General features: G+C 49.9%; 1 protein-coding gene across 6 annotated transcripts in view; it reads left to right on the forward strand.

Moving 5' to 3' along the window:
* The first annotated feature begins 152 nt into the window (after positions 1 to 152).
* SSH1 (slingshot protein phosphatase 1) overlaps positions 153 to 13,906 on the forward strand; it is a 28,754-nt gene continuing 15,000 nt past the window's right edge. The window contains exons 1-4 of one of the 6 annotated variants that reach the window (XM_090121019.1): positions 153 to 374; positions 3,147 to 3,187; positions 8,964 to 9,080; positions 13,220 to 13,323. In XM_090121019.1, coding sequence (XP_089977145.1) covers positions 309 to 374; positions 3,147 to 3,187; positions 8,964 to 9,080; positions 13,220 to 13,323 — 328 coding nt within the window. In that variant the 5' untranslated portion in view covers positions 153 to 308. Of the gene's footprint in view, positions 375 to 579; positions 923 to 2,221; positions 2,490 to 3,146; positions 3,188 to 8,963; positions 9,081 to 9,374; positions 10,794 to 10,839; positions 11,793 to 13,219; positions 13,324 to 13,906 lie in introns of those variants that run through there. The other 5 variants (XM_031592467.2, XM_090121015.1, XM_090121016.1 and 2 more) reach the window with 5 other exon arrangements.

Consider the following 13,906-nt stretch of genomic DNA (forward strand, 5'->3'; position numbering starts at 1 on the left):
GCCTGCAAGGCCCCGCCCTGCCCGCGGCCTACCCGCGGCCTACCCCCGCTAGGCCCCGCCCTGCCCGCGGCCTACGCCCGCTAGGCCCCGCCCGGCCCCAGGTCTGCCCCGCTCCCGGCCCGCTAGGCCCCGCCCTGCCTGGCCCTCTCTCCCCGCCCCTCAGCCCTCGCTCCTCCCCGCAGCGCGGCGGCCGCCGGCGGGGCCCGGTGCTGCGCAGCCGCCTGGCGGGATGAAGGCGGCCGGAACCCCGCAGCCGCCGTTGTAGCCGGGCCCTCGTCGCCGCGGTTTCCCCCCTCCCTCCCCCCGCCATGGCGCTGGTCACGCTACAGCGCTCGCCGACCCCCAGCGCCGCCTCCTCGGCCAGCACCAGCGAGGTGAGGCGGGGAGGGGTGGGGTGGGCCTCGGACGAGGCCTCCGTGGGGCCCGGCCGTCCCTGGGGGTTCACCCGGTCCCGCTGTGCGGCGGTTCGCTCCGCCGGCTCCGCTCCCATCACCGCAGCCCCCCGCTGCCGCACCCGCCGCTCCCCTTCTCCTGTCTGTCTCTTTGGTGACCCCAAAAAGCTGTTTTTTCCCTCCCCGCCCCCCCACCCCATCCTTCTCCTCCCTGCCCTTGGCCCCGCAGGTGCGCAATCCTATTTGTCACCTGTCAGGGCCCGCTGGCCCCCGATTAGCTGTGCGGGGATGAGCTCCGTGCGGTGGTTGGGGCCCGGAGCAGCCCTACCCTGGCTCTGAGGGATGTGGGGATGGTGCTTGTGCCCTGCAGAAGGAGCGTGTTGGGTTCTGGCACGGATCCTGCAGCTCAGAGCTGCGGAACGGGACAAAGCGGTGTGGTCTGAAGGAGAAGAGGCTCAGGGGAGGAGAGTTGATGGCTCCCTACAACTCCTCACAGCAGGTTGTGGGGAGGGGTCCGCCTCTACTCCCAGGTAACAGCAGTAGGATGAGAGGCAATGGCCTCAGTTTGCACCAGGGGAGGGTCGGGATGGATGCTGGGAGAAAATTCTCCAAAAGAGTAGTGATGAAGTGGCACGGGCTGCTCAGGGGAATGGTGGTGTCACTGTCCCTGGAGCTGCTAAAGGAATGTGGAGATGTTGCACTGAGGGTCACGGTTAGTGGGCCTGGCAAGGGTAGGTTGAGGCTGGGCTTGGTGGTCTTAGAGGCCTTTTCCAGCCTTCATGATTCTATGAAAACCTGACAACCATTCCTTCTCTCCAGATGGCCACCACCAGGTGCAGCTGATGCAATTGGGCTGGGTTTAACTGGGAGGGAAGGTCCAGGTGGGCTGCTCACTCCCTGCCCGTGCACACCTGGTTAGGTTTTGTGCTGTGCAGCTCATTGCCCACCAGTGGTTTCCTGGTGGGGTAACCATTCAGCCCCCAGTTTTTCACCAAACTTTTCTCCTGGCTGTGCTTCGGTGGCCCTTGGAGGAGTCCCCTCTCACATGTGAATGCTCCCTCCTGGCATGCAGTCCTGCAGAGCTACAAACCATCAGAATTCAACCTGGTAGCAGATTTCAAAGGAGAATCCACCCCCCAAAGTGCCTTATTTCTTCCAAGGATGGGTTTGCAGGATTTTTAGCCTATGGCGAATAATTACCAGAAGATAGACCTTTTTAAAATGGGAAATGATGACCGAATGTTCTTGCTAATTGTGAGTAAGCTGCTGCAGCTTCTCCTAACTCCTCAGCCTGAAGGAATGTAGGAAATGGATACTGCTGCTTTCATGAGACTCGCTGTTGTAACACACCATAAATCCATAGGGGTTATCCATCAGAGGAGTGATGGTGTCACAATGTGTGTCCTGGCCCCGCTTGCTCACTTCATATCCCTTGTGGATAATGCCTCAGAATGTGGACAGGTGCTGTGCCTATACTGTGGGCTGCTTCTCTCTTCCTTTGTTTCTTTCCTGCAGCAAGGAAAGTGGACTTGAAACCAAGTCAGTGGCTGCAAAAGCTGAGCCCAAAGCAGCTCCAGGGCCCAGCTCTGCTGCTGAACCCCATGTGGGATTTTGCAGTCCTGCTTGTTTAAAAAACGTTGCTCTCTGTCCTGTTGCTATGTGACTGACCCAAACAAACACAGCAGTGACCTCACTGGACCCTGCAGCTCTCCCAGGGCTGTGGGCAAGGGGCTCAGGGTGCTGTGAGCACTGCGGCTGCCTCTGGCTCTGCTTCTGGCCACGCCATGTAAACAAACTAAAAATAGAGCTGGTATGCTTTCCTCCAGATCGTCGTCCGTTGTGGTTGTTTGAGATGGGATCTGTGCCTTTTTCTTCCTCCCCATGGCTGTACTTCAGTACCCAGACTGAGTGGTTGTGTGGTTCTTGCAGGTTGCAGACTCTGACCCCTGAGTCATAATGGGAGGAGGATGCAGAACAACCTGGTCCCTATGTGCACACTCAAAATTTTAAGCTTAAATGTGTGACATGAAACTACTTGTTTTTGAGTTGTGAGAAACCACCTGAAAACAACTAACCCTTCCCAGGACCCTGTTTGATGTGGGTTTTAAGCGATGTTAGTAAATAAGAAAATGTTGCTGGGGCTAATGGGGAGGCACAGACCTTCAGGAGAGCATGCTCTGAGTTATCCAGGCTCTGGTGTCCCATGTGCTGCAGGTCTGAGAAGTTTCCCTGTTGCAACACAATCCACAAGGTCTTGGATCCCCAGCACAGCCAGCCAGCCCTTCAGAGGGATGCTTCTGGCCCTCATTCTGGTCATGCAAAGGAAAGGAGTGATCTTTGAGCTTTTTTCTTCCAGTCAGCTCTGGATGCGATTAACCAAAACTGTGTTTTCCTTTAATGTGGAATTTGGTCTGTGAGCTGGTGGGGAGGTGGAAGCAGGCCCAGCCCTTCCCAGCACTCATTCAGGACAGCAGCAGCACTCCTGTGTGCACAAGGCAGGTCGATGTGCTTCAGAGTGATGCATGCTGCAGGACCAGCTTGCAGGATTAGGGCCTAATAGCCTTAAAGCCCCCATGAGCCCCTTTGTCAGCAGGCATGTATTGCCAGAGCATCTCCTTTATCCCCAGCACTGCAAAAACATGGGGTGCAACCACCCACTGTTAGGATGGTTTTAAAGAATGTATGCTTTTCCTATTAGTCCTATGGAAACAACCAGCGTGTAACTTTCTCTGTCTCCTCCTTTTCTCCCCTCAGCTGGAGGCTGGCAGCGATGAGGAGCGCAAATTAAATGTGAGGTAAGCAGAGCTGTTTGGCTGTAAGCATTGTTTTTGCTCTTGTTAATTGTGTGCCATGCATTGGAGTCCCAGTCCCACCCAAAGTTCTGGCTTCTTGCTCCCCTTTCATGGCCAGCCCTGAGGGAGCTCTGCATTAGGGACAGCCTTCACCTTATCGGCTTGGGTTTGAGACAAGGGCTTAATGAACTGAAAGCATAAAAGAGAGTTTGTTTTGTTCCTGATGGGAAGAAACTGGAAAATTGCTCATCAATTCTGGTCACAACACTTAGCTGTTATCTCAGCAGCTCTCTTTGCTGCTGCTCTGGGGCTCTGAGTAGAGAGGGAAAGGGAGCAGAGCTCTGAACTTTCCTGGCTATAGAGCCATCCCATAAGGGAATTTTGCTTCCTGGGTTCTGGGGGTTGTACCAATTTTGCTCATAGGAGGAGGAAGGGAAGGCTGAGATGCCCTGCTGGAAAAGGCAAGGCTTCCCTTGATGACACTGTGCAGGCACGAGGAGCAGTAACAACACAGATAATTTGGTGGGACACCAACCTGATGGGGCTCTGAGTAATGATGTGGGTTGCTCACTCCAAAACCAGCTGCTGTAGATAACCCTCTAACCTGTAAACCACAATCTGAGAGACAAAATGTAAAAACACAACAGTGCCTTTGCTTCTCGTTATGACTTCCTACTTCAGAGGAAAGCAAAGCCACAAATGCTGCTGCTTTGAGTCTGTTCTTCTTCTTTCCATTCCATTGTGTGTGGTTTGAGATGTATTGCAGCGGAGATGTAAAAGCTGGACTCTGGTGGCAGCTTTCTACTGCAGCCTGGTGGATTGGCTGCAATGAGGACAGAGCTGGCTGGGGTTGGATCCTGTGACACCCATCAGGGTTGTGCAGTGTGTGGATGTTAGAGCACAAATATGATTATCCAGCAAGGGAAACCAGAGAGGAAGGTAGGAGGTGATGTGACATGGGTGCAACTGATGTTAAAGCAAAATTCAGGATTCCTGGTTTTGTTCCCAGCTTGATTATGGGCTCATTACACAGGAGCTTAAGCAGGAACCCACTGACATGAGCAGCAACACATCCTTGTCCTCCTTGTGCTTTCTTCTGTGTTGTATTGAATAGTAACAGTCTACCAATAGCAGGCTGATACTTTGTGTGAATGGTATTTGTACCAAACGAAGAAAAACAGCTTTATTCCTTCACATTGCAAGTCAGCTTGATGGCAAAGCACAGAGGGATGGCTGGGAGGTGACTGAGTTTGAGGGCCACCTTTGACTGACCACTTTGCAAGCCAGAAGTGTGCATCCATCTTTGACCAGAGTGATCCTGTGAGAATGGACAGCACTGAGCTGAGCTTAAAATCCAAATGCTTTTCTGCACACCGTTGAGAAGTGATGTTAAACTGAGATCCCAACAGCTTCTCCTTTCCTTCAGCCTCTTGGGGCTACTCTTTCTTATAAAGTTTTCAGGTTAAGAATCTGGTAACCAGGTTGTGAAACAGACCTGGAGAATGGGACGGCTCTTGTGCTGAGCCTTTGCTGTGCTCAGGGGAACAGCACTGAGGCCATGGGGAAAATCTGTGGCATTGATGCAGACACAGCTTTGGTGATAGATGACACTCCTCTGTGCAGGGGTTGGATGAATCCCACCCCCTTCTGCTACAGCTGCTCTGGATCAGTTCCCTGAGACTTTGCCTGGTGCCCATAGGGTGGCAGAATTGCTCAACTTCATCATGCTGCTTCTGCAGCAGCAGAAAGAACAGGTCCTCTGAAATAAGCCTAGGAGTGGTCTGGGATGATTCTAGTGGATTTTAAATCCTGGAGCAGCCTTGCTGGAGTCTTGGGTGTCAGCTGTGCTTTGTCACATCTGCCCTGAGCACAGGGTCAGCATTCCAGCACACAGCTTTGCAGACCTCAGAGGCACTGATAGATAGAAGGAAGAGTTGTTGGAAAGAAGAGCCCAACCTGTTGCCAGCTCAGACTGGATTTCATGGATACAGAATGAATGTGCTCTTACTCAGTTATGACATAGCTTTTTCATCCACACGAACAGAGGATTTTCATTCTGTACAAAAAACTTGAGATTTTCATTCTAGGCTGTGCAGTTGGATCTGGTGATGTGAGCTATCAGACTTTTTCTTTCTGACTCTTGGAGGAAGTGATCTGTGTCCCAGATTTAGAACTGACCATGCGTTTTACTTCTCTTTGCTCTGAGTTCCTGAATGGTTTGTGTCATTCCAAAATGCCTTTCTTTCTGTTTTCTCCCTGAAAAAGTTTTTACCCTAAAACAGAGAGAAGGAACATGTTCAGCTTTTCCTTCAAAGATGTCACTATCTGCATTTTTAGAGACATTACTGTGCTTACGAAACCTCCCAAAGGCATTCCAGCAGCCTCATCTCTTTCTTTGCATCATCTGCTGCAATCCTCCTTCCCAAATGCTGCCCAGCCGTGGGATGCTGTGCCTTGATTCTTTTTTCTCTTGCAGAGCACCCACATGATCTTGAGAAATCTCAACCAAGGTGAGGTTACATCAAGCACACAGGAGTGTGCATTAGCTCATTTTCAGTGGGGAATTAGGCGGAACCTACAGGTTTATGAGCCCTAACCCCAAGCCTCTGCAGTCCAGCAAGATGAAGATCACCACAGGCAGGCTCCTTGCAGAGCATGGTCCTGCTGGCATCCACCAACAGCCTTGTTAGGAGGAGCTCACTAGGTTAAATTCGTGCTGTGGCCACTTTGGTTAGGGAAACTCTGAGCCACGTGCTTCACTGGGAGGATCTTATTGTGCTTTGTTGTATCTTGGATTTTAATGCACAACAGTTTTTTATTAATGCTTTGACCTTTAACTTCTGCAGGGATTTCTGTGCATGCTCAGCTGGTGGCAGCACAGTGTGGACGGCTCTGAGCAGCCGTGCTTTGGTGCTGGGGGTACCTGGGGCTGGGGCAGCTGTGTGTTTGAGGGGAGGTCTTGGGGCAGAAGCTGCTGACTTTGTGCACTGTTCAAAACAGGACGCTGAATCACATCCTGGCCGGGCTGCAGCATCCTGCCCTGGCGTGTTCTGTACAATGGAGCAGCAAAGTGACAGGCTGATGACCTGCTGGTGCTTCTGGCTTGAGTTGTGGCCATGTGAGCCCGTGGGGATATCACTGGGCCTTGCCATGCTGGTTTGTGAAGATATCTGGGTGAGATGGGGAAACTTGTACTTCTCTCCCACTTCTTTGGGATTTGGCCTTTCCAGGAAACTGCTGCAGGCTTGATGCTGAGCAGTAGGATGAGTTTGTTTGGACAGCAGGAGGCTGCTGGTTTGAAGATGCAGTGATCAGACCATTTAGGAATTATATATAAATCTTTTTCCCTTTTTTTTTCTTTTTTTTTTTTTCCTCCCCCCAGAACCTCAGCAATTTGGCAAAAACCCTCTGGCCCTGTTATCAAAGGAACCGACTGCGTGCTGAACGCTTTTTTTTTCCTGTAAAGGCCAATGTGGTTACTGTTTGTTTAGGCACAAAGAGCCGGGTCAGAAAAATATTTTGGTTCCAAATGCCTCCTGATTTTTTTTTAAATACCTTAATCTTTGATAATCAGCTGCCAAGATCTGCAAGTCAGGGATTTCTCATACAAATGGGCTTGTGGCCAGCCTGACAAATGCCCTTGAGAGGTTGTGGAGGATGTGAAATGGTCACGACACCTTTAGAGGCATGGCTTCACTTTCAGTGAAAAGCACGAAGGTTTTTATTTCATCAACATTCACACAGTGCTCAGATCTGTGATGTGGAAGCACTCTAATGGCACACTGGGAAAACAAAGTAAGGCAGGCATAAGTGCAGCCTCAAATAAATGGTTTGCAGTGCAAAGCACATCCTGTGCTCGTAAGTGGGATCAAAAGGACCCCTCTGCAGAGCTTGCTTTGCCTCTCTGCCCCATGAGGAGGGCAAATGGAAGGGCTGAGGGCTCCACTCAGCCCCTGTGTGCTCATCTTTCCCTGCCAAAGCTGCGCTGCTCACTCCTGTCCTTGGGCTTCCGTGGGTAAGGCAGCCTGCAGCAAACACTAGAGGGGGTGCCTGTGTTGGGTTAGAACTTTTCCTGCCCTTCTTTTGCCCTGCGTGATCCATCAAGATTTATTTTCTTTTCTTTTGACGCGTTACCAATGTGTCAAGTACTCCTTGGTCTCCGCTGCCTTTTTTGGAGTCATTCTGAAATGCAGCAGCGGAGCTGTTTTGTGGGTTGCTGTGCCACTGCTGCTTCCCATGCTGCTGGCTGTGTCCTGGCTGACCTTTGCTTGGGAGCTGCGTTCTCCAGCCATGGAACCATTCTTCACCTTCCTTTTCTTTTCCAGCAGCGTGGCTGGAGAGTTCCCACTTGTTCCTTGTCTCTGGGAAACGCTGCCAGTGGGTAAACTGGGGTGACTTAATGACACAGCTCATTGTTTTCACCCCTTAAGCTGATGGGGAAGTATGCAGGAGGATGGGGCCATTTCCACCAGCTCACGTGGGGAATGGGATCGGGATAGGGCAAGAGCTGCTCCTGGAGGGCCTAAGAATGGCTTAGGTTGGAAGAGCTATGGCTTTAGGATGGAAAGAAGAACAGAACTGTAAGGAACAAGAGCAGAAAGGAACGGGTAGGACATCACAGGGCTTTGGGATTTGTCATTGCAAGGGAAGGGAGCCAGCATTTGGGCAATAAGCAGCTGCTGGATGGGCTGAGGTCTGTGGGGGGTTTGGCCCTACGGCTGTTACAGCAGTGACCTCATTTTCCAGTGGGAATCTCAGAAATGCCCGCTGCCATTCGAAGTCTTAGCTCTGAGCATGTTGCATAGCTGGGGATGCTGCACTCAACCCCTTGCCTTTCCGAACTCTGCAATTAATGGGATGTGCAAAAAGGATTTCATCTTTTTTTTTTTTTTTATTTTCCCTTGTGAAACAATCTCTGTTTTATTTGGCCTTTCACCATCACGTACCAGGGATTCCTGGAATTTTCTCTCCCCAGGCCATTGGGAGCTGTTCTGCTAACTTATTTTGCGCAAGTCTCTGCTGAAATGGGGAGCTATGTTCACTTTCCTCTTCCTGCACCTCTCAGGCAGGGCTCCAGCTGTTATCTGGGTCTTGCTCCATGCCAGTATGGTGCTGGGATGGAGCTGGGCAGGAGTTGCACAAAGCTATGGAATGGGGACGGAGCTGCCATGTCCCCTCCTGTCCCCACTGTCTGCACAGAACGGAGCTAAAAGGCTGCATGGAGTGAGCAGAAGTGGCTGGAAGCAATCTATTTATCTTAGGAAATCAGCTTCTGTGGGCTCCATGATTGATTTCATTTTTCTTTTTCCTCTTTGTGCCGGAGGAGAGTTAGTATCTGGTGCTGTGAATGGCCTGCAGTGTCTCCAGCCCTTCTCAGCATTCTTGTGCTGTGAATGTGGCCCACGCCTTCAGCCAAACAATGCATGCTCAGACTCCTTGTGTCTCCACAGCCCTAAAAACACGAGCCCTGCTGAGTCTTCTGCCCTCCTTACTGTTCCTTGGATGGGATCGATGTGGGATGCCCTGGCTCTGTGAGGATGATGGGGATGAGCTCCAGGCTGTGCTGTGATTCGCAGCTGTTGTTTTTGGTTCTGATGTTTTGGGTTTCTTGGAGTACTTGTCTGTTATTTGGTCAACTCTATGTCTTCAACTGAGAGTGATGACTTCTTATAACCCATCAGAGCCACACCCTAATGTAGCCACAAATATGGAAAGAACCTTCCTGCCTCACATTTTTTGGTAATAAAATACTATTTGAGAAGGCAAACGTTTTCCCTAGTTACCCTATAGGCAGCTGCCTCAGCTCAAGGTGCACTGGAGGGATTTTGGCAGAGCACTGCAATCTCAAGCAGTGCAGTGTCAGGAGGTGGTTAGATACCTGCACTTCCCATCTCAGGTCAGTTGATCAACGTGTCACAAAACTCCTCTTTGTTGTAGGACAACCTTTGCTGTGTTGGGGTTGGGATTTTTCCTGCTGCTTCTCCTCCCCAAATTTTCCTTTCTGTTTGATATACCTCTGCGGTGTAGCTGGTGTTATTTTGGTGTGGTTGCTGAAGTCTGGAAGCTGCCCTTGTCCCCAGAGAGCTCCAGTCGCCAGTGGGCTGATGCCTTCCTCTGCCCTCATGCCACTTGTGTGTGTCATTCTGTTAACGAGGGAGAAATTAAGAGATTTAATTTGACAAACATTTAGTGACAGGATAGCATGGCACAGCCCTGTGCCTAGCAAGGCTCCATTGCAGAGCTTTGCTGGAGCACAGCACCCTGCAGGGCACGCCGTGTGGGCACTGCTGAGGATGGAGGATGACTGCAGACTGCTTGTTTGCCTTTGCAGACACAGGGAACGGTGTTTTGAAATGATTATGAGCCGCTGCCTATTGTGTTCTAAAGCAAGTTGAAATGTAATTGATGTGTGTTACAGCCACGTTCTTCTGGAGCTTTCCCAAAGGGGAAGAAATATTTCCTTTTAAAGCTGAGCAGCGTGGAGCCAGCAGACAGAGCAAGGAGGTGTCGTAGTCAAGAACCATCCTCTCCTTGCAGAGCTCCAGGCACAGCAGGGCCTCTGGTTTATGGCCAGCAAAGAAACACAGCTGTTCTTTCAGCACCCTCCTGCTGACACTTGGTGCTCCCAGGTGCCTGTAAGTGTAGCTTTTACCCCTCTTAAGGGGCTGATGTGCTCCCATTGAGATCATTTGATAAAGGGATGCTCTGCAGCCCTTCTGGAGCACCCAGATCCCATGTCACAGCAAAACCCTTGGGCTCAATGTTTCTTTGAGAGCTAAAAGGGGCTGCTGGAAAGCAGTGATGCTGGTTGGGATTTCTGGGAGGGCATCCAGCAAATTGGTGGGTTGTGCTGTGTGTGCCAATGGGGCAGGGCGAAAAAGGAACAGAAAGCTGCTTCTTCCTCTGGGGGGACTGGTGCTGCTGTGGTGAAGGAATTAATCAGGGATCAGTAAGAAATCAGTCTTCATTGAATTTGGTTATAGGCAGTCTCTGACAGAGGAATTCCAAGCCACCTGAAAGAGGTTCTTGTTCAGCAGCAGCACGCCAGCACATGGTTGCACCATAAGCGAGGAAGTATCTTGATCTGACTGCGATGCCTTTGCCACACAGACATTCTGTTACAGGGCTTTAATTGTAAAAATCATAAGGCACTGGGCAATATGGAAAGTAAGCATCAGTGCAATGCTTTTCACCTCGTCCTGCCCTGCATTGCTCTGTGAGCATGGGGAGGAAACAAACAGCTCGCACCAGTCTGTAGGAGGGAAGTGATTAGACGAGCTTCAGCTGTTTTTTTCCCCCTCCTGAAAGGCCTTCTTTCATCAGAATATGTTAGGACAAGTGCTTTTTCAAGCCAGGATATCAGTGGAAGACACAGTGTTCTGTAGAAGTCATCCAGTTCCTGGGTAGCATCAACAGATGCGATTGCTCTGCACAGAATATACGACCGACCTTTTCTTTTTCTTCTTTTCTTTTTCTTTTTGTATGGGTTTAGAAGCAAAAGGATGTGAGTTTTATAGCTAGTTATGAATCTTTTTGAATTTACTGACTTCTGCCTGACTCTTGGGCCAGCACAATGCTTCTGCTGTTCAAAGAAAACCAGTCCAAATTAGTATGTATAAACCACTTGTGTTTATGTCGCTAACAAACGCTGCTTGCTAAGGCATTTAGCACTGCTGCTGGGGAGGGAGCTGGGGGGGCTCTGTAACGATGGGATTTGGTTTTGGTTCTTTGGGAAATTTAAAAAAAAAAAAAAAAAGCTGGAATTTGGATGTTTACTGGGACTGCAGGATTTCAGAGCGTTGGAATGCTGGGTTGGGATATCACGTCGTGCCTTTTTCTCACTTTTATTTTGTTAGCTATTAGAGGATTCGTATGGAGTGGCTGAGGGCGAAGTGTTCCTGGAGCAGAGTTAAGGGTCAGCGTTGGGTAACCTCACTGTTTTGGTGCAGTGTTGCAGGAGAACTCACAGTGGCTGTTGTGCAGCACTGCGCCGGTGGCATCCAACAGCAGCTGGGGGGGAAATCTCAGTGCTGGGGAGCATGAGCTGACTTACTCAGCACTGTGCTTTGTGCAGGTGGAGACGCAAGCGTTTAAGCTAGAACGCTTTAAGCTAGAACAGAAATCTTGCTCTCAATCACTTCTTCAGTTTTGCTTTTCAGTTCATTGCCATGCAGATAAATACCCAGTGGCAAAACGTGCACTGTGGGGGTCAACCTCTGCCTGCGAGCACTTCTGCTCCCCCAGCACAGCTTCTGACTAGGAATGTTCTGCCTTATTGTGAAGGTTTCCTGCCTGCAGTGAACGAGAGTGTTAGGAGCTGCATGTTATCTAACCATTCCTTTCCTCTTGCTGATAAACCAGCTGGGTATGCACGAGGCTGTAATCTAGTGAACATCCTATACATTGTGTTGATGTCGCAGCTTTGATGTCACTTCTGTCTTTTTTTTTAATGCTTTCCTGTTAGATCTGGAGTAAGAAGGAAACAGGGCTCTTCCTGCCTTGCTTATGGGATGGACCAAGTGCCTGCCTGCAGGAATTCTTGCTGTTGGTGGGTGCTGGTGGTGTGAGGGCTGCGGGGCCATCACTGAGAGCTCCCGGTGAGCCAGGGGTGAGTGCTGCAGGAGCAGAAATGGGGAAAGCTTTGTTCTCATTGCAGTGCAATTGTCCTGCCGACAGCTTGTTGGTCTGAGATAGGGCTGAGGGAGCCTGAAGCTTGTGCTGTGATTTTAGGTTGCTTTTTAGGGGGGACTGAAGTCTCAAATTTAAACCCGATTCAGCTTTTCTGGGAGCTTTGCGCCTTGAAGAAAGCTGTAAATTCAGGCAACTAACTGGAAACCTTGGCTCTGTCCTTGGAGGAGGGAAGACCTAACTTGGAGCAGGAGCTGGGAAGGCTTGAATTGATGGCTCTTTACCACACTGCTGGTGCTCATTGCTAGCCAGAGGCACAGACCTCAGAGGCAGAGCACAGAACAGATGAGCACTGGGAGCAGCAGCTCCTATGGAATCATTTTCTGTAGCATAAGTAACTCTGGTGGAGCACAGTCTCATTGTGGAGCTTTTATATTTAGCTGATAGCAGCCAGTAATGAACGGCTGTCTATGTTGGGAAGTGTGGGAGGGCAGAAAGTTGGGCTCTGTAGCAAGGAATGTCTCTTGTGATGCTCCCTGCCTGATGTTTGGAGTGGGGTAGGAAGTGCAAGGTAAGCAGTTACTTAGGCAACTAAAACGTAGCTTAGGAGATGTTCATTTCCAGCCCTGTGGGAAATGCCAACTTTACCACTTATGTCCATGTCTGTTTCTGAAATGCTCGCAGTGCGTTACAGGACTGTGTAATTAGGCTTGTGCTGCTCCTTGCTCTAACTGCTGGTTTTGATTGGCTTTCTCCTTAGCCATGTTTCATTTGATCTGGGAATTCAGCTTTGTGTGTGCTTACGCTGTGACCTCCTTTCTTATCAGCACTGTTTCTCAGGTCAGTTGTATCTCAGCAGAGCAGAGAAATGCTTTTGCTGCTGTGCCTGTTGCTTTTCACCCTGAAGTTTCATTTCATTCTGCTGTGATGTGCAGGTTTTTCACCTTCCCTCCCTGCCCTGTAAATCTATGATTTATAGCTCTGTGTTCTTGTTTCTGCATTCCAAAGAAATCTCAGGAACTGAAATTAATAGGGACTGATTGACTCAAGAGCTGATCCGCAGTTATTTACAGGTCTATGCCTGTAGGAATTCTTACCCTCTACTGTTTTTAAGTTACAGAATTTGATAATCAAGTGATAAAGTCATTTTCAGTCCATGACAGCTCAGGCAAGCATCTCCTGCTATGGCCAAGCAGTAAAATGTTGGTGGAAAATGACAACATTCTTCATGAATAATCCTGGAGCCATGCCTTGCAAGTGGCAGAATCAACCTTTGAGAGCAGCTTCTTGTGGCAAATCTTGCTGTGTTTTAATGAGTAGAAGTCCTTCCTTCCCCAGGCACTGACTGGAGCACACGTTTTGCTGCTGTTTCCTTTGAGCTGACTTCCTGTGTCCTTTGTTTTCCAGCTTAAGCGAGAGCTTTTTCATGGTGAAGGGAGCAGCCCTCTTCTTGCAACAAGGAAACAGTTCCCAGGGTCAGCGAAGTCTCCAGCATCCTCACAAACATGCAGGTATGGATTAAAGCATGGCCAGATGCTCCATTCCCTTTTTCTTCCCCACTCCTCTCTAAGCCAGAGTCTGTGCTGTATGTGTATCCCTGTTTTCTGCAGCCTGCAATGAAGAAATGTCTCTTGTTTCTGCTTCAGTAGTTTGATCTTTGCCTTCTCCTTTGGCCTGTGGGGAGGAAAATGAGTCATATGGCTCCAGCACCCCTTCTGTGGTTACTGAGCTCCTGATTCAATGTGTCAGGGACGTTTCTCCTGAGTGCTCTCCCAGCCTCCCGCTGTCTGAAGCTTGGGACTTCATATGACAGCATCTTTCTTTTTATTATTATTATTTTTAAACCACCTGTTGCTGGTTTTGTTCAATGCTACTTCTCAAAAGTGAGGTATACTTTCAGAAGGATTTGAGCCTCTGGACAAACCCCCCTTTCTTATCTCCTTACGCCCCCTTCTCTGGTTTCAGGAAATTCCCTTTTCAGTTAACCAATCTAAATCTGGCCTGCAGGCATTTCTCATGGTTTGAGAACAGCTTGTCCTTCCTCCAGGCACACTCCAGTGTTCCAAAATGGTGGGAGGAGAGTTGTGTGGTGAA

Source organism: Phasianus colchicus, chromosome 18 (assembly GCF_987193195.1).
Source record: "Phasianus colchicus chromosome 18, bPhaCol1.hap1.1, whole genome shotgun sequence".
Taxonomy (NCBI): domain Eukaryota; kingdom Metazoa; phylum Chordata; class Aves; order Galliformes; family Phasianidae; genus Phasianus; species Phasianus colchicus.